General features: G+C 32.4%; 1 protein-coding gene across 3 annotated transcripts in view; it reads left to right on the forward strand.

Annotated features, from left to right (window-relative positions):
- Positions 1-25,149, forward strand: part of Lis-1 (LisH and WD40 domain-containing Lis-1) — a 118,992-nt gene that overhangs the window by 80,810 nt on the left and 13,033 nt on the right. For all 3 annotated transcript variants that reach the window (XM_075364437.1, XM_075364439.1, XM_075364438.1), the window contains 5 exons: positions 2,161-2,317; positions 7,108-7,285; positions 13,296-13,431; positions 15,282-15,437; positions 17,560-17,755. In XM_075364437.1, coding sequence (XP_075220552.1) covers positions 2,161-2,317; positions 7,108-7,285; positions 13,296-13,431; positions 15,282-15,437; positions 17,560-17,755 — 823 coding nt within the window. The remainder of the gene's footprint in view (positions 1-2,160; positions 2,318-7,107; positions 7,286-13,295; positions 13,432-15,281; positions 15,438-17,559; positions 17,756-25,149) is intronic.

The raw sequence follows: 25,149 nt of genomic DNA on the forward strand, positions 1-25,149 counted from the left end.
GAGTTATTCTTGAGTTACGCTCAATTTAAGGTTGACAATGGGTAATATAACCTCCATTTGAGGTTATTTTAGTTATTTGAGCAGTGAGTCACAGAGGTGAGAGAGTTTAAACTTTATACTTGTTTCTAGAATCTACTCATAAATTGAATGTATGTAGTTCATTGAACTCAGAAAATCAGTGTGTTTCTGACTGCGGAATAGTAAGGGCATCAGAAACGAAAAGTCAGTCTTCTTGTACAGAAATGCACAAGAGTTTTATTTTGTGTGTGTTCTAACACATTACGTAACTAGAAAATTTACATCTACTATCAAGATTCAGCTTCATTGTTCATTTGTTTGTATAGATTTATTTGCAGCAAATCTTTTATATTTCTTTTTCAAAAAATTTTTTGTTATTCTTTTACAAAATTTACTTCATTTGTTGTTTTGTATTTATGAAAAAACCTCCAAATCAAATAAAATTTTAAATTTTGAAAACTACTGAACTTCTATTTTTAGAGTTGTAAATATAAAATGCTCCTATCCCAGCAATAAAGTTTAAAAGTAGTAATTCCCTATATAAAAAAAATATTTTATTTGATAGGTTGAGTTATGATATTGATTAATAAAACCACTCTTTATAAAGTTTATAGGGATTATTTATTTTCTATTCAAGAGAATTTCTGATAATATAGGTTGTTGATAGACTAAAGAACATATATAAGTATAACAAACATTTTTATAGTCCAACTTCTTTAGAGTTAACCGTTCTCTCAGTTACTTCTAGCCCATTGTCCAATGTTTTAATATATTGTTGGAATTATTTCTCCATAATATATAATGTATGGTACCAATTTTTATGTTGCTAAATTAAACCATTTAATATACAGCATGTTTTAAAATGAATATTGCGGTTTTAAAGCTATGTAATATCTCTCAAGTTTCACATACATTGATTAATTATACATGAAATGAAAGAGCAACTCAAACCATTTTAGCTGTGTAGACGATCATAAACCGTTTCCTGTACCTTCCGCTTGAAAGCGCTAGTAGTAAAGATTGTGACCCCCCCCCCCAAACTGAAAATGTTCTGTGTTTTGCAGTTTGCAAAGTAAATCTGTAATTACCATTCGAAGTACATTCCATTTAAAGTTCTATTGTAATCGCCCAAGTGACAATAACATTTGTAGATGATATAAATAATTTGAAACTACTGGCTGTAATTTGTAAAGGAAAGAGTACAAGATGACCAAATATGTCCGAAGACAATGTTTAATGTGTAAGAGTCTTTTGTGCTTAGTCCTAGGAAATCTTTCGTCAACTGCAATATGAACCACAGAACTATTTGGCAACAAGATGGTGTACCTCCTCTCTAGCATAATGTGGAATGTGACTGGTTAAAAGAAATTCTCTCCTGCTGCTGGATTGGTTGCCGGGGACCAGATGACAGGGCTTGTTTGCTGCAGCCTCCACGTTTGCCTGATCTGACCCTATGTGATTTTTTTTGGAGGTTTATAAATGATTAATTGTATGTGCCACTGTTAACCAGCTAACCTACCCACTTGAGACAGGAATGAAGCAGCTGTTGCATCAATTACTCCAAATTTGTTGATTAAAATACTGGATGAACTCCTCTATTGGCTGGACAAATGGTGCTCACATTTAACCGTTATAGGAAAAACTATTTTGAGTTGCTCTTTCATTTCATGTATAATTTATCAGTGTAAGTAAAACTTAATAAATATTAAATAACTTTAAAGCCGCAATATTCATTTTGAAATGCAGAGTATAAAAACAATTGTACACTAACACAAAATTTTATAAAAAAACATTTTTTAGGGACTCAAGGGATCTCAAAACATCAAGAAATGCAGAAACCTGCTGAGACCTGTCACAGTTTATGCCCTCTGTCATGAATAATGATAGGAAGTTAAAAGTAATGAAATAGAATAAATGATAATTACGATAATGTGAATTATTAAAAAAAAAAAATTAAATAACCTTGGAAATACAAAACATTTGTGAAAAGAATTTGTTTGTTATTGGATAGCAGTTAAATTGTTATCTGCAAGGATTTTTTACATTTGTTTGTAAATTAGTTTTACCTTCATTAAGGGGAAAGGAGGGATGTGTTTTACATTTTTTGTTAAATTAAAATTTTTTGGTTTCTTTATTTTACAGGTTATATTCCATCCAGTATTTAGTTTGGCTGTTTCAGCGAGTGAAGATGCCACTATAAAGGTCTGGGATTACGAAACTGGTGAATACGAACGTTCTTTAAAAGGACATACAGATTCTGTTCAAGATATCGCATTTGATCAATCAGGAAAATTACTAGGTAAGCATATATGTATTGTTTTACTGTAAAATTATAAATGTTATTTATTTATGTTGGTAATGTATTAAATTTAATAAAATGTCAGTTTAGAACATTAACCTTTTGGTGTGGAAGTTAAATTGTACATTATTTGTTCTATGCTTCTCTCGTCTGTCATTTTTAAAATAGCCGAATTCTTGTTCTATTCATATTTTGTCTTAGCCATTTATCGTAAATAACATGAAATGTGTATACTTAAATATTCTTGCAATACATTCCTTACACCAAAATAATTTGAAGTTAGTTTTTTACTATTGGAAAGAAGATTATAGTATATAAAAAACAAAAAATAACTGGATATTTTCTGATTGAAAAGGGAATGAACAATTTTAGACTTAATTTTGGAAAAAAGTATAAATAAAATGCTTTTCAAATATCAAGAAATGATATAGTTTCTCACTTTTGAGTGCTATAGAAAGTAGAATTTTCATTTTATAAAATGACACTAAAAATTGTATATTTTCTGGTGTTGTAACACATTCATTTGATAACTGGGCCTGTCCTGAAAATTATGAGCCAAAAACATTATGTTTAGACCTTAATCTTCATTTAAAAATGTTACTGTAGGTATGTATGTTTAATGCTCTGGGAAAAAGAATTGTATTCCCTCTGCTTGCATTTTTTCCCATAATATCAACCCTAACTTTACTTTTTTTATCAATTCCAACTGTGATTGCTATGACGTATAATGAGTGCTTATGCCATTTTGGTACATCGATTTACCCAGTTCCTTAAAATAACCATCTACGGTTGCAATAACTTCATTATTGGTTGAAAATCTCTTCCTTCCAAATCATTTTCTTTTAGATCTGGAAACAAGTGATAGCTGGGAGCCAGATCAGTCTCATCAGTCGACATAAAAATTTCTCTGGATTGCGCCGAAAGAGCTTGAGATAATCACTTGAAATGTTTTTTTGGCATTGTTTTTGGTTGAGCATGAGAAAATGCAGCACCTATCTAGTGCACAGCTTATTCATGCTCAAATGTTCCCGTAAAATATTGCACATGCATTCTGCTGACGTGCCTACAGTCTGCTAACTCGTACACTGTTACTTGTCGATCTGCCAAAACAATTTTATGGACTTTTTTTGTCATTTCTGGTATAGTCACTTCAGAAGGGGGTCCACTGGGTGGTTTATCACTAATGCATGTTCAACCCATTTTAAATTTTGTGACCCTGGATTTAACTGTTGGATTTGATGGAGAAGAGTATCCAATGTCATATCAAGCTCTTTTTTAATTTCCTTTGCACTTTCAGAAAAAATTATTTAATCTATCCGTGAATTTTCAGTTTTTCCATTTTTCACAAAGACGCCCAATTCTCCACTTGATCAGATTAAATATTATACTAAGTGATGCAGCGACTTGAAACTCATATAGTAAACTAATGAAGAATTGAATCATGTGATGCCATCAAGAAATTAAAGGTACTAATACCATCTCTGTGAAGGCCTAGAACTTTTCACCCCACCCTTGTACAATAACAGTAAAAATTTAACTGATGAAGTAAGAGAAATTTACTGAATAACATTCTTGCTGTAGAAAGGATTTATATAGTCTTTAATTATTTATGTGACTTGTGTATGGCATGAATTTCTGATTACATTAACACTTTTATAAAAAATAAAATGACTAATTATAAATTAATTCAGCTTATATTGTAGTTCAATTTCATCATTCATTCATAATTGGTATACATTTATTATTCTATATACACTATGTTCAAAAATAATCAGCTTGCATAAAAACTCAGTTCAATTTAATTGGTTGGTGCAGGAGGGTTCAAATAGATCATTAATTTTTCTTCATTTAAATTTATGATATTATTAATGTGATTTTGAGATTTTTTTACAGAATCTTTTTCAAAACATGCAAATTATTGTACAATAAATAGATTGATTAGCATGATAAAATGTGTATTATTAATAACTTAAATAGGGTTTTTTGTAAAAAGAATATTATAAATGAATTATTTTAAAATAAAATAAATTGCTGATAAGAACATAAGTATATTATGGTATAATGTTATATCATTTAAATTACTTCATTGAATGTTAATATTTATTATTAAAAATATGATTACAATTTGGTTTTCAAGACTTTTTTCCTTATAAAACCTTTGTTTAGTTGTTTGTATTGGGAACCATTATTGAAATGATGTCCTGCTTTAAGTTTATCTTTTGGAATTTTTCTTTGTGTTTGTGACATCATTTTAGTTGAACATGTTGTCAATTTTTTCTTGCTCTTTGGTAGAATGATTTGGTTCAATGATTTTTCATAAAGTTCTCTATTTCAAAATTGTGGCTAATAAAGTCTGGAGATAATGACTGTTGTTCGCGCTCTCTTGCTGAATCATGTGACAGATGTACTTTCCAAATATTAATTTTGTTGTGCATTTATTGAATATATCAGTTTAAAAATCGAAAAATAAAGCAGTATGGAAAAATAGGGAAGTTCATTCTTGATGATTATCATTCAGTGATGTGTAATGTCCTTAGATACAGTGATTATGATGTACTAATACAGTAAAGTTATTTTTGACATTGAGTAAAGTTTCCACAATCAATTACAATTAACAATCCTGTTTGCACTTCGTTAATTTTCACTTTATTAATTTAATTTTATTATAGAGCTCTATTTGTTAAGTTCAGTACAAAAAGACCAAGGTCTTAAAATTATTCTTTTATTCAATTATAAACTGGACTTTTGTGTTTAACATTTATTAGTGCAGAATAAAAATATAAAACATATTTATTGCTCTTCTACATTGTCTTTATGAAAAGTTTTAAGATGTGACATAAGCCAATGATGTATGAACTCCAACCCCTACTTTGTCACCTACTTAGGAATTGATGTCCTTTCAGCACCTCCTTCAATAGCCCAAACCAAAAATAAACATTGCAAGAGGATAAATCTGGACTATATGGAGAATGTTGTAAAGTCGTCCAATTTATACCAAATGCTGACTGCTTTTAAGGCCTTCATTATTGTGAAGGAAAATCGCATCTCTGATCAGTTGATGGCGCCTTTGTTGCTATAGGCATCTTTCACTTTGTCCAAGAACTGGCAGTTTTCACAGTGGAATGATGTAAAGAAAATTGATGAGCAGTATGCCTTTCCAGTCCGAAAAGATGGTTGCGAGGTTTTGCCCGTTTTGATTTAGAGTCTAGTGATAGACACATGTGACTATTGATAAAAAAAAAAGATTATTTCCCTCTTGTTAAAATTTATTCAGGAGCTTTTGGCAAATTTCATGTCAGGCCCATTTCTGATTCTGCATCAAAATCTTGGGAACTCATCTTGTACAGACTTTGCCAAACACAAGATGCTTCGTGATAATGGAATAGGCACTTCCAAGACTGATGCCCGTTCCAAATCAGTTTTATTAACTCTTTGGTACCGATCATCATCCATGGGGTCACAACATCAAATGTTATTATCCATCACAAGTGTATTTTAATCCATTTGTATTTCCAACTCTTTATTTTCTACAACTTTATACCCTTCTTTAAATATGCCGCTCCAGATGTAGACTTGTATATGTGACATCATATCCCCAAACTATGCATGCAGTCCAGTCAGAATTTTTGGAGGGTTTGACACCCTTATTCATTAGAAACTATTTTATAATACTTTGTACAACCAACAGTGAAATTTCTCGCTTTGTCATGATGCTGCTGACCAAAGAGAAGTGAAAGCCAAGGTGGCTTGATTGTCTTCCCTCTCCACATATCCACCATCACTATCCCTCTGTGCTAGCCCACTCGTGTTCATACATGAGCCATGAAAAAAATCTCTAGTTTGTATTTGAATGATACTCTTGGTAAGTAAAAGACATTAGCAATAGAATTTCACTGTTGATATAAAGGATATATCGGGGGTTTTTTATTATTCTAAATAAATTACTAAAAGGTTTTTTTCATTAAGCTTTTCTTTCAGTTTTGGTTGTAATATTTAATGATGCAGTTGTATCTAATATAAAGAATTACAGTTAAACATTATTTCATCTAATTACAGGTACACACGATTCCTTTCATTTTAGATGTTAAATAATCTAATAACTTGCTCTTTATAGTTTAAACTGTTTATCTATCTGATTGATGTAGAAAATTCAAACCTCTGTTCTATTATTCTATTATGATAACAGCATCATACAGAGTTGTTTTAAATCAGTCATAACAAGAAACATGGCTAATCTTTTAAAACATATGAATGAATTTAAATATTCTTTAATATTGTTCAGCATTATCAAAACACAATCGATAAGGAATGGCATTTTTATGACCACTTTTATGTAGGTAATTGATTTTTTTGGGGAGGCATTATTTATCATAAATACTAACGATTATAATGGAAAATAATCAAAATTAATAGCTTTGTGATGTTTATGAATTACATAAGCATTTAATGCTTAACTAATTGATAGGTTAGGAATAGGAAACCAGTAGCAAATTCTTAAACATAGTTGTTACAATTTCACAACAGTTTTATATTTCTGTTGCAGGCCTGTTCTACTATACAAATAAAAATTTACCAAATTTAGTTTTTTACTTAGTGAAATCTAAAGTTATATACAATGTTATTAGTTACTAGTTTGTGTCTGCATATCACTGTCAGTATAACTCTGCCATCACTGATAACTTTGATTATTGTCATGGACTTGCAAAATTATGAAAATTTAGTTTTATTAAAGAAATTATTTTTTTAATTAAATATTTGTATAATTATATATTTATGTTTTCTCTTGTCAGTTTCATGCAGTGCTGACATGTCAATAAAGTTGTGGGATTTCCATCAAGGATATCAGTGTTTAAAAACAATGCATGGCCATGATCACAATGTATCTGGTGTAACATTTGTTCCAAGTGGAGATTTTATTGTGTCTGCTTCCCGAGATAAAACGATCAAAATGTGGGAAGTCACGACTGGGTATGTAACAATAATAATTTTATTTATTTATTTATTGTTTTTTACATAACTATGTTTTTTTTTTCAAAGTAAATTTATAAATTTATTATGATAGAGTTGTAATACTAAAGACATACAGTTTATGCTAAGTATAAGAGGTTTGTTCAAAAAGAGACTGAACATTTTTAATTGTGTGCCAACGGAGATATTTAATGACATGTATTTGGCACCATTGTGTTCCGCATAACCTTCACTGTAACCACATGTTCTTAGATTGTTGATATCTTGTTTAATTTCATGTTATTGTTATTTGAGTGCAACACGTTAAGTGTTAGTAATGATTTTTGTAACTTGCATTTTTCAGGAGCAACAATAGAATTTTGCATGAAACTGGGGAAAACTTTCATAGAAATATTTTCAAGTTTTCAAACAAGCTTACAGAAATGATGCTCTGGGTTGTACGCAATGCTGCAAATGGTTTTCACGATTTAAAAGTGGTCGTCAGTCAATTAAAGATTACCCAGACCAAGAAGGTATTCGACCTCAACTGATGGCACACGTTTAGAAAATCAATGATCTGGTGCATGCAAATTGCTGATTGACTGTTAAAGAACTTGCAGAAAGGTATAGCATCTTACTTCGATCATGCCATGACATTTTGACTGAAAAATTGAACATGCATTGAGTTGCAGCAATGTTTGTTCCTCGTTTGATGACCGAATAGCAGAAAGAGCATCGAGTGGGCAATTGTCGGCAACTCCTTGAACAAGCCGATGATGATGATGATGAAACATTCATGCAAAGGATTGTAACGGGAGACAAAAGCTGGGTTTATGGCTACGACATTGAGACAAAAGTTTAATTGTCAAAAAATCGCACAGTACAAAAATTGCTACTAACATTTAAACATGTTGCACCCAAATAACAATAACATGAAGACTAAACAAGATATAAACAATCCAAAAACATGTGGTTACAGAGAAGGTTATGCAAAAACAATGCTGCCAACCGCATGTCACTAAATATTTTTGTTGGCGTGTAATTAAAAAAGTTTGGTCTTTTTTGTTAACTATTACGATGTGCAGAAAATAGCATATGGGTTAGAAGTTAATTACCCACCGGGTTGGTCTAGTGGTTAACGCGTCTTTCCTAATCAGCTGATTTGGAAGTCGAGAGTTACAGCGTTCAAGTCCTAGTAAAGCCAGTTATTTTTACACAGATTTGAATACTAGATCGTGGATACCGGTGTTCTTTGGTGGTTGGGTTTCAATTAATCACACATCTCAGGAATGGTCGAACTGAGAATGTACAAGACTACACTTCATTTACACTCATACATATCATCGTCATTCATCCTCTGAAGAATTACCTAAATGGTAGTTACCGGAGGCTAAACAGGAAAAAGAAAGAAGGGTTACAAGTTAATTGATATTTACATACCAATTTTTTTTTCTTAAAGCATTAGGCTTGGTTAAGGATAGACAATACACTGTAAGTTGTTAATAGTTTGCTTTTAATAGAATATATTGATAATTACATACTTCCTTTAGACAAAATCATGCATTACTTGTTGGACAGTTATCTGTAACTATACGAGGTTTAACTGTCCAATATACTGCCTGGAGGATTTTTATTAAGCTATCCAATACTGATGTGTGATCCAGTGCTATAGTAATTTGTTAACTACCAGACAACAGAGAAAATCCAGATGCTAGATCTTTTATGACTACCATTAGTAATCTTATACTATTCAAGAACAGAAATAATAATTTAGTCATTAAAAAAGGTTATTATGAAATGAAAGTTTATTCTTAATACATAAATTCCAATAATTCAAATTAGATTTTTTTCAATATTTATACTTCTCATTCATTAAAAATTTTATTTATTAATTCTTCTTTTTAAACTTAACACAAAAAAATAGTTTAGTATCTTTTCTAGATGTTAAAACTAAACATTTATGCTAATTCATCCTTATCTAATTTGTTTACAATTTTCATAGTGTTACAGAACTCGAAATACCTTGATATGTCAAATACGCAAGGTATGCCATGCAGGCAAGAAAAAAATAGAATAATTTTGAACACTGAACTGAAAATTATGAGGATATATTTAAATCACTGTATGCATATTCACTTATTTTTAGACTGTCAGTTTTCTATCTTTTCAAGATTATGAGAGTCATTTTTTTTTGGTTGAAAAGTATGAATAGTTTGTAAATTTTGTTGCTGGCAATTTATTCCATAATTAATGTATTGTGTAAAAATATAATTTTTAAATGTATTCTTATTAATATTAAGACTTTTACAGTAGGTATTAGTTTAAATTTCTCTGGACATCTGTTTAATACTTGTTTAGCATGTCTCAAGGCCTAAATTTTATTTAATTCTCTTTTGTGCAATTAATGGACTCAAGTCTCTCATCCTGAACAGTAACCCATATTACAGGATTATGTATGTTTACAAGAGCAAAATAGATCATTTTCATTTCTGTTAATGGACATAAGTTTTAATATTTCTATCCAGTTTTAATATTTTTTAAATTTAATTTCCAATTTAGATTGTATCTTAGAAAAACTTAAAACCCTAATATTCAGTATTCAGTATTTCAAAAAGATAACTTTACACTATAATAACACTTTATGTATTGCTTATGCTGAATGCTAGAAAAAGAAAAACCATTCAGCATATTGTAAACTTCACCAAAGACAATAAACAAAAAATTAAATAAGGATGATTAATAAAAGCCACAATAAAATACATTATTTCTATTTTAATATGCACTTCATATTTCTGAATGATCTATCAAAGCATAGATAGTAGAGGTCCCTGAAACTTATACATTCAGTTGCATTTAAAATCTAGGAATTTGTGTCCAAACAGAAGTTCAATGTACATGTTCTTATATTATATGTGGATGGTTATCAGCTGGAGAGTGTTAATCATATAATTCAGTAATTGCTATTGTGAGTAAAACAAAAGGTGAAGCCAGTCTCTCTTTAACCCCTATATTTTGCTGCATACTTATGCACTGGTCGTAAAATGATTTCTTATTGATATCTTAGGTTTTATAGATGCTTCTGAATCATATGTATGATTTTTGACCCTCAGGTATGTTAATTTATTGATTTATTAAATGTTGTGAAAACGCTACTTCAACAGGAAGGAGTGTCTAAATTAAGACAAACTGATTTAGCTTACTATTTTTTTTATATTTTTATGAATATATATAATAAAAACTAAACAGAACAGAAATTAGAATACAATGTAAATGAGAGAGTACAATGAATATATCAAGTTTTATTTTTTTGGTAATCAATAAAACATTTTGGGCATAAAAATACTGTTGTTCTTTTACATTGTCGGCAGCATATTCTTCTATTAATTACATTTAATTTTTAGGAAGATGCTTGTTAACTGAGGGTCCCTGAGTTGTTGCAGTTAAAAACACTATTGGTTGTCCAAGTCCAGTAGTAATTGGTAGTAATTTCTTCCATGTTGTTTAATTTTGACAATAATAATGCGATAACTACAACTCATTGAAATTTGAGTTGCTTAGACTTGTTCTTTGTGGACATATTGATGAGCTTCCTTGAATTCACTAAGCTACATCAAGAAAGTTTGAAAACAAAGGCTACCACCATTTTTTTTGTTTCATTGTTATTTGATAGTTGCTGGCACCATTGTCTAGTGAATCAACTTTACCCATATAGAGATTGTACTGCTTCATGAGATCTGGCTGTTGGATTGAAATTTTCGTTTTTTTCACCTTAGAATACCTTTTGATATTATTTGGAGTTTCTGTAGACTAAAAATTTGTAGTTAGAATAACAGGAGAGTTGGTCATTCCATTTTGTAATAAAAATTGAATTGGTGGTATCAAATTGATAATCGTATGTCCCACGAGGTTTCCTTACACAAAGAACGAGCATCTTGCAAAGGGTAGTTTTGAATTCTATTTTCATAAACTGTCCAATTGCAAAAAAGCCTTCCTTCTTCAGTAAATTTAACATTTTATACAAACTAAAAAATCGATGAAAATAAATGCTGTGGTTTCCAGGATTTTCTACAGTGCGCAATAAATTTTGAACAACTGAAGGATCTAATCCAGGGCTAGAATCTACTTTTGCTTCTTTTCCTTGATAAAGAGGTGGTATCCTTGTGAAGAACATAAACACCGCACCTGGTAGCCAAAGCGCACAGGTTATCCTTTCATAAACATTTTATGAGAATGATAACCAAAGTATGGTATCAGTTGATCATTTATTGAAAAGTGGTGAACAAAAACACTGTATTTGACAAAGTTTTTATTCAGAAGGTCAATGTAAGTCTGCACTTACAAGAGAACTTGTTTGTATTAACATATCATTGTCAGACAAGTGTAAATTTCTGTTTATATATCTATACTGCCGGTAACATAAGGTCTTCCTTATGAATATTCATTGCTGCTGAAGTTGTGAAAATGTAACATTGATTTTTTTCTGTCTAGATGCAGATATAATAAATAATTGATAAGTTTACATAGAAAAACTATCACTATTTTTAAGTACGTAATAATCAGTTAAAATAATATTGTATATCAGAGTTTATTGCAAAAAATGATTAAATTTAGTGAATAACATAAAATATTTATTACCAACAAAAACGTTTTTCCATTATTTAATAAAATGTAAGATTCTTATTAGAACAGGCTACTTAGAAATAAACAAACATTATTTCATGTTAATAATTAAGCAAACAAATTATGTTGCATTATCGCAACTTCAGCCATATATGGGTTAAAGCCACATTCTTGTCACTGAGAAGTCACAAAAATTGATGTGTAGTTCATTTTGTTGAATTGTTGAAAAATAAGTTTATAGAATTCAGTAATATATGGAAGTACATTCAACCAATGTATTCAGCAGACAAATAAAAACAATTGTACATTTTGCTGTATTGCCTACATAATAGTCGTAACCTTTTTTTAAAAATAGGATTAAGTTCTGCTTTCAAAATTTCATTCATTTATAGTAAAAATCTAAAAAAAAGAGCTTAAATTTCATTCAGATTTTCTTTACTTCCTTGTTGATGTATGTATTACTAGTATTTGAACAGTTTAAATATATGTCTTTGTAACAGATCTAATGATTTTTTTAAAATTCTAATTCCTGATAAATCCCTAGCACAATAGTGCTGAAACTTTGTTAACATACTAGAAAAATTACTTGATAAAATTGAAGAATTTTTTTATAAATTGAATGTGCTGTAAAATGTTAGATTTACTTGAAATATGTAATAAATTATTCCACTTCTTTTTAACACTCTTGTTGTGTCATGAGGCACAACTATGCTATCAGGAAATATATATGTATATATACTGCCGGGCAGTATAGTACCTCACCGGAATACCTTTTGTCTCAATGGTTTTAACCAACCATTGTTGGTTGTAAATAATATTTATATTCACAACAAATAATAGAATGTAACCTAACTTTTTGTACAGTGCATGTTTAATATAGTACCATTGTGAAGTTAGTGTTGACGATCAGTGGCTGATTTTAAAGAGTAAAACATTTATTATAAAATGACTTGGTTCAAAAGTTATAAAATATGCAGTTCAGAGTTTTGGATTATCAGGGAACTAGATAGATTCTGGCTGACAGAAACTAGATTCTGACTTTCTCACTCTCATATTAGTATAAAAAGCTTTTAAGGAACATTTTCTCTCTATTCTCTATGGTTTAAAGACCAAGCAATTTAACTCGACAATATTTAAAAAATTATTGCATTTAAGAAAAAGGTAAATTTATTAAAGAATAGTGTGACTCCATCAAGTGGATATTGGACATACTGATCTCTTCAGAGTACAAATTTTACTACATTAAATTTATTTTCAAACTTTCAAATACTTGATACTTGATCTTAGTTTTTTTGTCAATGCTAATTTTTCACTCTGTTTATTTCTAAGTTAATTTACAATTTCACCAATATATGATTTTTCAGATAATATACACAAAATAATATTCTTTCTGTATGAATTGAATTTGCAGTTACTGTGTGAAAACATTTACTGGTCACAGAGACTGGGTTCGTCAGGTTCGTGTTTCACCTGATGGTAATTTGTTAGCATCGTGTTCTAATGATCAGACAGTTAGAGTTTGGGTGACAGCAACAAAGGAATGCAAGGTTTGCTATGTTTTATTTTTTAAATATTTATGTAGAAAAAAATTGTAAATGTGCAAATTTTACTGTGTTGGAGATATGTTTTACCAACATTGGAAACATACTACCTTTGTCATAACCCATTTTTGGTTTATGTTTTAAAACAATGAGTGCTTTTGATTGTTTTCCTTTAGAAAAACTCTGTTAAAGAATAGACACATGAAGATTAAAGATTTTATGGAAACTATTGATTTAAGTACATTATTGTGTCAACAAAAAAAAGTTAGTATTTTTAATCTTTGTCATTACAAGGGCAAATCTATAGGTACAACGTTTTTTGCTCTTTAAAAAAGATTTTCCAGTATTTTATAAAGTTTCTACCCACTTGTTTATTATATTTGAACATTGCAAATACTACATGCATGAAACAGGTCCAGCACATAAGTAATTTTCTCTTTTATTACCATGTATTTACGAGGTGTTTCTATTGAATGACACTAATGCTGTAAAATATTTTGTTTTAAATTTATACATATTTAGTTATTATCCCTTTCAGTATACACCCCTCTTTTTTCCCTACAATGCTCCATGCGAATTTTCCATTGTTCGAAACAGTGCTGGAAGTCTTCTTCTGTGGCTCTTTCATGATGACGCATGCCGGCTTTTTCTTTCACAGCTTGAATGGTCTGAAATCTTGTTCCTTTTAATGCAGATTTGACCTTGGGGAACATAAAAGTCACATGGTGCCAGGTCAGGCGAATAAGGCGGATGGTCTAACACTGGAATTTTATACTTGGCTAGAAACGTCTGGACAGACAATGCAGTGTGAGCCAGTGCATTGTCCTGACGAAGAACCCGTGACTTGTTCTTCCACAATTTGGGTCATTTTTTCTTATTTTTTCACAGAGTTGACCAAGGACCTTGAATAAAGACAAGAATAGTTAACTGATGATCACCAATTTTTTCAATATTTTCATCCATTTTTGATGTGGAAGGGCGACCCGGACGAATATTATCTTCAACGTTATCTCGGCCATCTTGGAAACGCTTAAACCACTCAAAAACCCACGTATGTGATAAACATTCATCGCCATATACATTTTTTTTTTAATAAATATTGGTTTCAGTAATGGTTTTTCCAAGTTTCATATGAAATTTAATGACAATTCTTTGCTCTAACAAAACACTTATATTTTCGGCAAAACAAAAAAACATGTTATCCAAATGAAGGCCACAGCCAGACTACTATGTCTGCAGAAACTAGAGTGGCAATAATCGAAAGAGAAGGCTTCATGCTACAGAGCTGTTGGTCGTATGAATTTGGTGCATGCACAGTTCTTCTGTAGTACCATTAGTCTTGTTACATTTAATAGCCACACCTTGTACGTCCTGAAGTGCAGTGTGTTTGATTTGATTTTTGGATTTGTGTATCTTATGTTCTTGAACACGAGCAAAACCAGCAACCAGTAAATAAGCATTCAATGAAAATGATATTAATAATTAGGTTTTTTGTTGTGAAGAAATTATAGTTATATGGTTTTTATTTTTTAAATTTATTTGTAAATTAAGCTTTTTTTTTTTAGCTCAAAATAACATTTAAAAAAAAATGTATGTATTATTAGCAGCAGTGGATCCACATTTAAGTATAAAATGGAATTTTTTAAAATATTTTATACCCTTTAATTTATCTTCTGATTGTAGAATTAAAGGGAAGGTAAGGTGTTAAAGAGTAACTAAGAAATGTACAAGATCAATGAGATAGTAAAGATATACATTCTTGATATGTTAATTATACTGAGAATTTTGGTTTTTACTTGTGATCAATAAAAGATTAATTTTAAGTATTACTTATTTTTTTTGTTTCATTTATATAGGTGGAATTGAGAGATCATGACCATGTAGTGGAATGCATTGCATGGGCGCCAGAAAGCGCACATTCTGCAATCAACGAGGCAGCTGGCGCTGATAATAAGAAGGGTGCTTACGAAGGACCCTTCCTTATATCTGGCTCACGAGACAAAACACTCAAGGTGTGTGTTTATTATCTTTTTTGCAATTTATATTTTGTACTTTTTTGTATATGGTTTTTTCCCTTCTTTATTGCAGTAAACAGCATTACTCTCCTACTGATGATTAAAAAGGTTACATGCTATGTGTTAGTATTTTCAGTTCCGCCATTTTTTTAAAGTTTTTCTGTTATTAAATGAGCTAGGAAAATGTGTTATGAAGAATCTAGGTTTTTTTTAACCCTTTAGGACTTGTTTATGTGGAGTTTCTCTGCTGTCTAATTATTGAAAACTATTCCAAAAAATAATTTTATATATATATATAAAAGTGAAAAAGCTGATTTGGTGATTTATTGGCAAAAAATTTATATCTGAATCGGTGACTAAAATTTTTGAAATCTACATCCTATATGTTTTTTTTTTTTTTTGTAACTATTCTAGTTTAATATTTGAAAATAATTCAGACATTCCTTTTAAATGTGTATCTTAATTAATAATTTGGTATTTTTCTTTTTATATTGTTGGTTGCATCTTAATTTTGGTTGTATTATCTTCTAGAAAGTCACAAAAACTGTTAATTACTTTCTAAGAAGAAAAATTTATTATTAATAGCAGTATGTTCTTAATAAACTTTTCAAACATTTTATTATCTTCTTTATGAAAATTGTATTATCAATTTTATGTATTACCTGCCAAATTCATATAAAAAAATAGTAAGAATACCTACCTACTAAGGAATGCTTTCAAAATATTATAGTTTATTCTTCCAGTAGCATTTTATTATTAATTACATAATAAATACAATTAATTATACACAATAATTAAAATAAAATCATTGAATAAAATGTAACCTTTGTTTTTTTTAATAAAACCTTTTTCTTTGATAATGATCAAAGTTAAAGTGATTATATTTATGATCACTGTAGTGTAGCAAGTTACCAGTATTAATGTCTCACCATGGTCAAAGAATCTTATCTGAATAATTAGTAGAATACTGGTAAAGATAAAATAATACTTTGAAAGCGCACCAATTTATAGGTGTTCTTAAGTTTTTGTTTGTCTGTATTTGGTGAAAAATATTTAAATTTATTATACAATTTTGATACAGAGGTTAAGAAGTTTGAGAATTTTACTGTGTACATATTGCAATAATGACTAGTTTATAATGAATCTTTTCATCTTAGAAAGCAGTTAGTTATATGCCATTAAAATATCATGAAGAGACATGAATAATAAATTATATTGCTATAGCTTTATCATATAAAAATTTTTTTTAATAAGTACTTTTGTTTCATAAGAAAAAATTGTTATCTTGTATTGTATACAAACAGCGTGTGATTTAAAATTATCATACTTACAGAACCACTGATGGCACTTCAGTATCTAAGCATCAGTAGTAAGAAAGCCATATAGTAAAATTGCCTCTCTGATAGCAAGAGCCTTAACCTTAATGCATGGATAAATTGATAAAGGTTGACTGCAGAAATAATATTTAATAATTTCATGTTATAAGGAAAATTCCGATATTTTGATATGAACCTATAAAACATAAAAAAACTACATCGACTTTTTTTTAGTGATTTTATTTTTCTAAATAATGATGGCCGATATTTTTTAATAATTGGAAGTAATAATCTGCAGTTGTTAAGCTTAATTATTTTTTAATAAGGTATTTTTTAGTATATGAGAAAAACCATTTTATAAAAACAGCTAAGAATATGTAAAGTAGTAGTTATTGATATATTTTAGTAAACTGTTGAAAAGAAGATTTTTCTTTGCTCTTAATATGTTTAACATATTTTATAAATGTATAACATGTGTAATACTTTAAGTATGTATGTGTGCGTATACGCTTGCATGCATACATGCAAGTTTTTTCTTCCATCCCAGTCTAAATATACTTTATTTTATCCATATAATGCTATTGTAATATTATATAATTTGTTTTATTTATATTTAAATAAGTATATACTTGTGTTTATTTAATTCATACTGGAGGTACTCTTTAGATTATTGTTAAATAAGTATTGAAATGAACAATCAACAGTTTACCGCCATATGAAATTTATATTATTTGGTGTTTTGATGTTTAGCTGTTAGTGGAACTATGCACATTGCTACAGAATTTTGTTTTATTTTTCAATAGGTATGGGATGTTGGCACTGGTCTTTGCTTGTTCACATTGATAGGACATGATAACTGGGTAAGAGGAGTTGTTTTTCATCCTGGAGGCAAGTATATTGTATCAGCAAGTGATGATAAGACATTACGTGTTTGGGATACTCGTAATAAACGATGTATGAAGACTATTGATGCTCATACCCACTTTTGCACATCTCTCGGTCAGTAATTATTTATTACTTACAGCTGATTATTACTTTTCAATATTGTATGAAATGCATTAATGCTTAGTTACATAACTATTCTTCCTGCAAATATTTTTTTTTTTTTTGTGAATTTACTATTTGACTGGATTAATGCGCTTATCTGTTGGTTTCTATTTTGTGTCAATATTCTGATCTCATCTTTTACTGCCGCCGGTATTGTACATTTGTTTCTGCTATCAAAATATTGAATACTTTAACTCACAGGCCTATCAATCTTCTTTATTATTCAAGATTCTGCTAAAAATTTCTCTCTTGAATCTCTTTCAATCTTAAGGCCTTTTAATATATCAACTCAACTAGTTTTCAACATCCTCTTGTAACTACATTTTAAAGGTTTCTATTCTTTTGGTATTTTCTGTTGCTCTTATTTTATTGATGTGAATTGTTATGCTCCATATAAATATTTTCAATAGTTTCCCTTTAATTTCTAAATCTGGGTTTGATTTATGAACAGATTTCTTTTCTGCATAAAAGCTTGCTGCTAAGCGAGTTTGCTTTCGATATTTCGTTTTTTTCATCCTGTGCAGTTTTATTATGTATATAAAATTCTGTGACTTTTCATTTTGTAGTGATCTCTTATCCTGATATTTAACTTTTCATTTATTTTCCTTTATATTACATTTCATTGTTTATTTTACTGTTATTTAGTTCAAATTGAATATCTATTCTCCCCCCATCATTGGATGGAGTGTATATAATTTATTATATCGTTTTCCTCATCCATAATTTCAGTCAAAATAAATATTTTCAATAAATCTAAAATTTTTTTAATTACGTATCTTTTCCCAATCACAAGTTAAAAAGGAAAGGTCTAAGCTCTGTAATTGTCTCAGTCTTTACTCATTTCAGTACTGCAGCTTTCCTTTTTTTCATTTTCTACTATTGTAGTTGCATGAATTGTATATAATTAATTATAAATAAATTACTTCTTTCTTTATAATTGAATACCATCATTTTTATTAAATTCTTAAACTTCTATCAATTGCTTTTTCAAGATCTACAAATTCCATATAGGTGGTTGTTTTTCTTTAACCAGCCTTCAAATTATTCTAAAGGGTAAATTTGCTTCTTACACAAAATATTAAACCTAACTGGCCTTCATTAACACTACTCTTATCTTTCATTCCGTTCTGTAAATATTCTAATTGGTAATATGGAAACATAAGCAATGACATACTGTAAAACCAAGATAATTCTGTTTTGCAAAGATATATATGTCTTTCTCATCTGTACTTCTTACTGAATGAATGTTGAGGATAGAGAATACTAGTACAAAGAAGAATATGCTTGTTCTCTTCTAGCTTCTATCTGTCGTACCCATTTGTTTGTAATGTATTGTTGAAATAAAGATACTCCTTTCTTAATTTTTATTGTAAATTGAAAGTTTCTTAGTTTCCTCAATTTTACAATGAACTACATTGTAAAACTGAGGTAATGTTTTAATGAAATTCTTAAAATATGAAAAATATTTCAATAAACAAAAAAATTCATTTTACTTTCCTGGCATCATAGACTAAAGCTATGCTGCAATAAGGTAATCAGTCTAAAAATGGGATATGGATTTTTTTTTACATTTCTTGATGTTTGATAACCCAGGGATCCCAACAAACAAAAACATAGGGAGTAATGTTATGTACATACATATGTATATACAGTAGCATGCAAATTAATCCAAAAAAGGGAATTTTCTTCTTTATTTCTATGTTGTGCATACGTTGCTTTTTTTAGATGAGTCTGAGAAATGCCATTTGTGCACCCCCCCAATAAATGAGGGAGTGTTGGACTCACACGGGTTCGGCTAGATGTTATTAAGAGCCTATGTGTACCTGCACCTTATTCACTAAAACTCCTATCTCATTGTTTCTCCTCCTCTGGGGCTGGTCCTGCAGTTTAAGCATTGCACAGGCCCAGGAGGTACCTTTAGGGTCCAGAGTTCCTGTGCTTTATCACCGTCACCCATCTGCAGTGTAGACGCTCGACGGCTCCACGGGGAGGGGGGCTGTCTTTTACCCACTCACCTTCAGGTCACTTTTCTTCGCCTGAATCTCAGGTTTTTTATATACAACTCTGATTCCTTGTTGGGTGATCTTCAGCCCTCTACTGATCTGGGTCCTAAATCAGGCTCTATCCCATTCCCTAGCTTCTTTCACTTTAGTATTCAGGGTACTTGATGCTAGGTGTACTACCTTGTTCCATTCCGCTCTTCCTACCATCATGTATGGAACTGTTTCTTCCAGAGAAAGCCATCTTAACCTGACATCCTCTTCTTTTTCCTGTTTAACTTCTGGTAATTACCTTTCAGATAATACTTCAGAGGATGAATGAAAATGATATATATATGAGTGTAAATGAAGTGTAGTCTTCAGTCTCAATTTGACCATTCCTGAGATGTGTGGTTAATTGAAACTCAACCACCAAAAAACCTGGTATCCACGATCTAGTATTCAAATCTGTGTAAAAATAACTGACTGTACTAGTACTTGAACGCTGGAACTCTTCACTTCCAAATCAGCTGATTTGGGAAGACTCTTTTACCTCTAGTCCAACTCGGTAGGTAACCCGACATCCTGTCTGACCACATCCCACCACTGGCATTAGTAGAGATGGTGTGCTCAACAGCATCTTCAAGATCATAGTACCTGCGTAGAGGAGATGCTCTCCTGCCAAATCGATGCAGATAGTCTTCAAACTCGCCATGTCCAGAAAAGAGCTGCGTTATATAGAAACCTACCTCACCTAGTCCTCTCTGCACCCGTACATCTATTCTCGGAATTAATTTACGTGTCCATCCACCAGTAGGTGAGGTGTTCCAGGCCTTCTGCCACTCGACCAGAAGTAAGTCCGTAGCCTCGACTTAGTCATACCAAGATAAACCTGCTGGAGCATCAATGCACGCAGCCGCACTGGTGGAATCCTGGAGATGACCTCAATAGCATTTTGTGAAACCGTGTGGTATGTGGCCACGCAATATTCAATGCAGCACATCTTTGAGGCGATGATATTTTATCTACATTCCTTTTCTTTTCAAGAGCCTCTACCCATGCAGGGCGGCATAAAATATGATTGAAGAAGCCACCATCAGTATTATACATCATCTAGAAGCACAAGGACCTCTCTGGTTATGCATAAGCTTACTGAGATTATCAACAACTATCTCAGCATGTGCCAAGGTCTGCTGAAGGTGAATGTTGTATTTTCGGCTCCTCTCCAACAATATACCGAGGTACTTAACACATCCCGACATGGGAATATTGATCCCAGCAACATAAATTTGCATTTCTCGCAGTCTTCTTCTCCCGACCAATGCTACTATGGAGGTTTTATTTGGTGCTAACTGTACACCTCCCGCCTCAAGCCAACAACTTATTTGTCGAACCGCATTATTGGCTACCTCCTTAACTTCTGCTTCAGTATGTCCGGCCATGAGGAGGGCCAAATCATCTGCATATGCAACAAGTTCAATGTCCCCCATCAAACTCAGGTTTCAAAAGCTCATCAAAAGCAAGGTCCCACAGGAGTGGGCCGAGACTCGACCCCTGTGGAACCCCACCAAACATGTCAAAAACCAACTTGCAATCTTCTGTGGGAGTTTTAAGCCTTCTGCAATATAGGTAGCTGTTAATTATGCCAAGAAGATACCCACTTATATTTCTCTCTCTCAGCACATCAATAATCATCGGCCACTGGAGACTACCAAAGGTGTTCCTGACGTCTAGGAGGACCACTAATGGGATCCTCCATCGACACCCAGTGCCACTACTTTGATATCTAGCCCATTCAGTTACATGTTTCAACACAATTGTAGACTTCCCCCCTAACAAAGCCATATTGATCAGGGGAAAACCCACCCTTTGCTTCCACCTCGCACCAGAGCCTGTCAGTGATAAGTCCCCCCAACAGCTTGCCCAGGCTGCTGAGCAAGCAATCGGACAATATGAGACACCTCTCCCAAGCATGTCACCCTTCTTTGGCACCAGGACCAACCACGCTTCCTTCCAACAGGAAGGAAAGTGACAGCTCTCCAAAGCTGTATTATAGGCGTCCAGTACAACCCAAGGATTCTTGTCACCATTAATTTAACAAGAGATACAGGGACCTTGTCCAACCCCGGACTCTTATCTGCATTAATTCTCTTGGCCACCAGTTTCAGCTGCTCAGTGGAGAATTTTTGCTCATGCTCTGGGGCTATCTCATTCCACAGACCTTCAGCTACTGGGAACAGCTCCTCGACCACTTGAAATGTTGTCTCTAGAGGGGTTGGGTGCGCTAAACTTGTCCATGACAATTTTATATGCACCCCCCCCCACAGATAAACATCAAGATCTGCTACCAGCTCTGCCCAGGCTTTCTTGCTTGTCAGTATGGAACAAGTAACTCGTCTACATCATTAGATGGCTCTCTGAAATTTCCTTCTTGCAGCAATTGTAGCTGCTCTCCTCGTAGCAGTCTCATCAGTCCACCAGTGAACTTTTCTCTTTGCCAGCCCCTCAAGTCGTCCTCCTCAACTACACTCATCATACAACACCTGCATAAGCCTTTAGGTGTGATCGTCTGATCAGGGTCCAACCAATTTGCCACTGTCTACAATATGTTTGGCCTGAAGTTCTGAGAGGGCCGCCACCTTTGTCTACAGGGAGGAACTTCCCGACCTTCCACACTCCACCGTGAACATAATAGCCAAGTGATCACTCGCCAGCTCTTTCTCACAAATCCACATCCTTGATCCAATGGGCAATCCCATCAGAGGATGTGGTAAAATATCCACAACCGAGCCTCGCCCCCTGCTAATGAAGGTGGGTGAGAACCCATTATTATGCATCACAAGGCTGACAGCATTAAACATAGCAAGTATGTAGCCTCGTGGAGTAGATCTCATACCGCCTAACTCTCAACATTTGGATTTATGATCTCCAGTAAGTACCACAGGTTTCCTAGAACCGCGTATACAGACCTCTAAGTCCATCAATAAATTGCTGAAACCTCTCATTTCCAGAATTCAGAGAGATGTAGCCTAAGACTAGACTAAAGTCCGCAAGTTCTATCGTCACAAAACCATTACATCTGGTAATACGGGATGTCACATATCTGTCCGACACATTGAGAATCGCTGCATCCGAATCTATGTCCACTATGCATGGTAGCACAGCCACTCTTCTCAGATTGGGTTCAGTCACCGTAAGGAAATCAACATCTTGGTCTAGCGATGACCTCCAAATGAGAGTGTGAGCTATGGTACTCCTGTTGGTGTTAATCTACATTTTTTTTCATTTGCGAGAGTGCCGGCAGTCCCTACTCCTAATCCAATGACCACCACACCACAAGCAACACATCTGGAGGGCACAGAGCAGTTCACTCTTTGATGACGCTGACCATTGCAATTATAGCAGTTATTACTTCTGACAGGCCCTTTGCACTGGGAGGCGATGTGGCCACCCTCCTGGCATCAGTAGCATTGGGTAGCAGGCCTCCGCAAATCAACTCGGCAGGACTGCCAGCCCACCAGGATACGGCAACTGGCAGTCAATTTGGCTGCTTCAGCAGACGACAATATCACTGTTGCATGCTGGGTCCTGCCAAAAGCAGGTCTCAGTGAGACAACTCTTGCAGTAGAGTCATCACCCAATTTCTTATTCACAACCAGCAGTACTTCCTCTTCGGTGTCCAAATCTTTTACATGTTGTATCGCCCTTCTGGTTGAGAGTCCTGTATCAATAAACTTGACGTCAGGAATCTGAGCAGCAATCTTTTCCTTAAGGCTGGCAGTCACCTTGTGTCCTTCAACCAGCCGGACTGCTTGACCATACCTATTCTTTAAGTTGTCAGTGTAATATGAGGTTATTATTCTTTGTGGTTATTTAGCAATTTTCATTTTATAAATAGTATTTTGTGAAATTTTATCTTATTTGTTACTACAAAATCAAATTTTCATATTTTTTGTTCTGTGTGTGTATTCAACACACAGAGAAATAAATAATGGACATAACACCAAGAAAAGGTTCAAAAAATTGTTTCTCATTCTGAGTATACAAGTATGAAACAACAAATAGCTTCTGAGTGTGGTGTTGAACTAGGGAGTGAATACTGTTGTAAAGTACTTCAAAGAAACTGGTTCTTTTCCACCTCAAAGGAAAGGCAGATGTGGCCATAAAAGAAAAACTACAACACAGGATCATTATTGGTGAAAAAAATAAACTTGATCTAAAATTATCTGCTGTGGACTTAAATCGAGAATTAGCAGTGAGTGGAGTAGTTTTACATGTGACCACTGTTTTAGATGCCGATTTCTTGCAGTTGGATGTAAAGCTTGTCAGCCAGCTAAAAAACTTCTAACACCAGTAATGTCGGAAATAAAAAGGCTTTTGTGGCCCAAAGTGCATGCTAACTGGACCAAAGAACACTGGAAAATTATGTTTGCTTACTATTCACATTTTTATGTTTGGGGCAAAGGGTTCCCTATGTTAGAAAAGCACCAGATGAAAATTCATCATTGGCTCATATCCAACACTCAGTTAAACATTCACAGAAAAAGATGTTTTGGGGTTGTTTCACATATGAAAGTCCTTGTACATTACTTCCAGTAAATTTATATTGAAAAGTAATGGATATATCCAAATTCCAAAGGAAAGGTTTGTGACAAAACTTCAAAACGAATTCTCACAAGGCAACAGACTGCTCACAAGAAAATTCCAACAAGATTTGGTACTATGCTATACTACCAAAAAAGTGGAAAAGTTTTTTTGAAGAATGAAACATTAAAATGTACCTGTGGCCTTGCAATTTCCCAGAATTAAACCCATTTGACAATCTTTGGGCAATAGTAAAAAAAAAAACAACTCAAAAATGAATTGTACCACAAATTGACCTCATTAAAACAATAATATCAGTATGATTTCATGATGAACAAATAAAAAAAACTGTATAGTGTACTTGTTAAGTTGATGTCAAAGTCATGTATGTGAAGTTATTAAGAATAAAGAAGGACATATTATTAAATATTCGTAAACTTTGTAGGTATAACTTTTTTTCTAATTAAAGTTACTTTTTTTTAAATAGCACTTCCTGATTAATTTGCATGTCTGCTATACATGTCTTGATGTATTATCATTTTCAGCTGTTATCGATCCATTGCACGATGAAGGCCTCTTCAGCATGTTTCCAACTATTACGGTCTTGTGTGATCTGTCAATTTGGTCCAAAGTACTTGATAATATCATCAATCCAACAAGCCTTCGGTCTTTTTCATGGGCATTTAACATCTAGTGATATCCATTCAGATGTAAATTTAGCCCATCTGCCATGAGTTCTTGTTACATGGCCTGGTCCACCACCACCACCAATTTAATTTTTTA

The sequence above is a fragment of the Lycorma delicatula genome, chromosome 4, assembly GCF_047948215.1.
Source record: "Lycorma delicatula isolate Av1 chromosome 4, ASM4794821v1, whole genome shotgun sequence".
Lineage (NCBI taxonomy): Eukaryota > Metazoa > Arthropoda > Insecta > Hemiptera > Fulgoridae > Lycorma > Lycorma delicatula.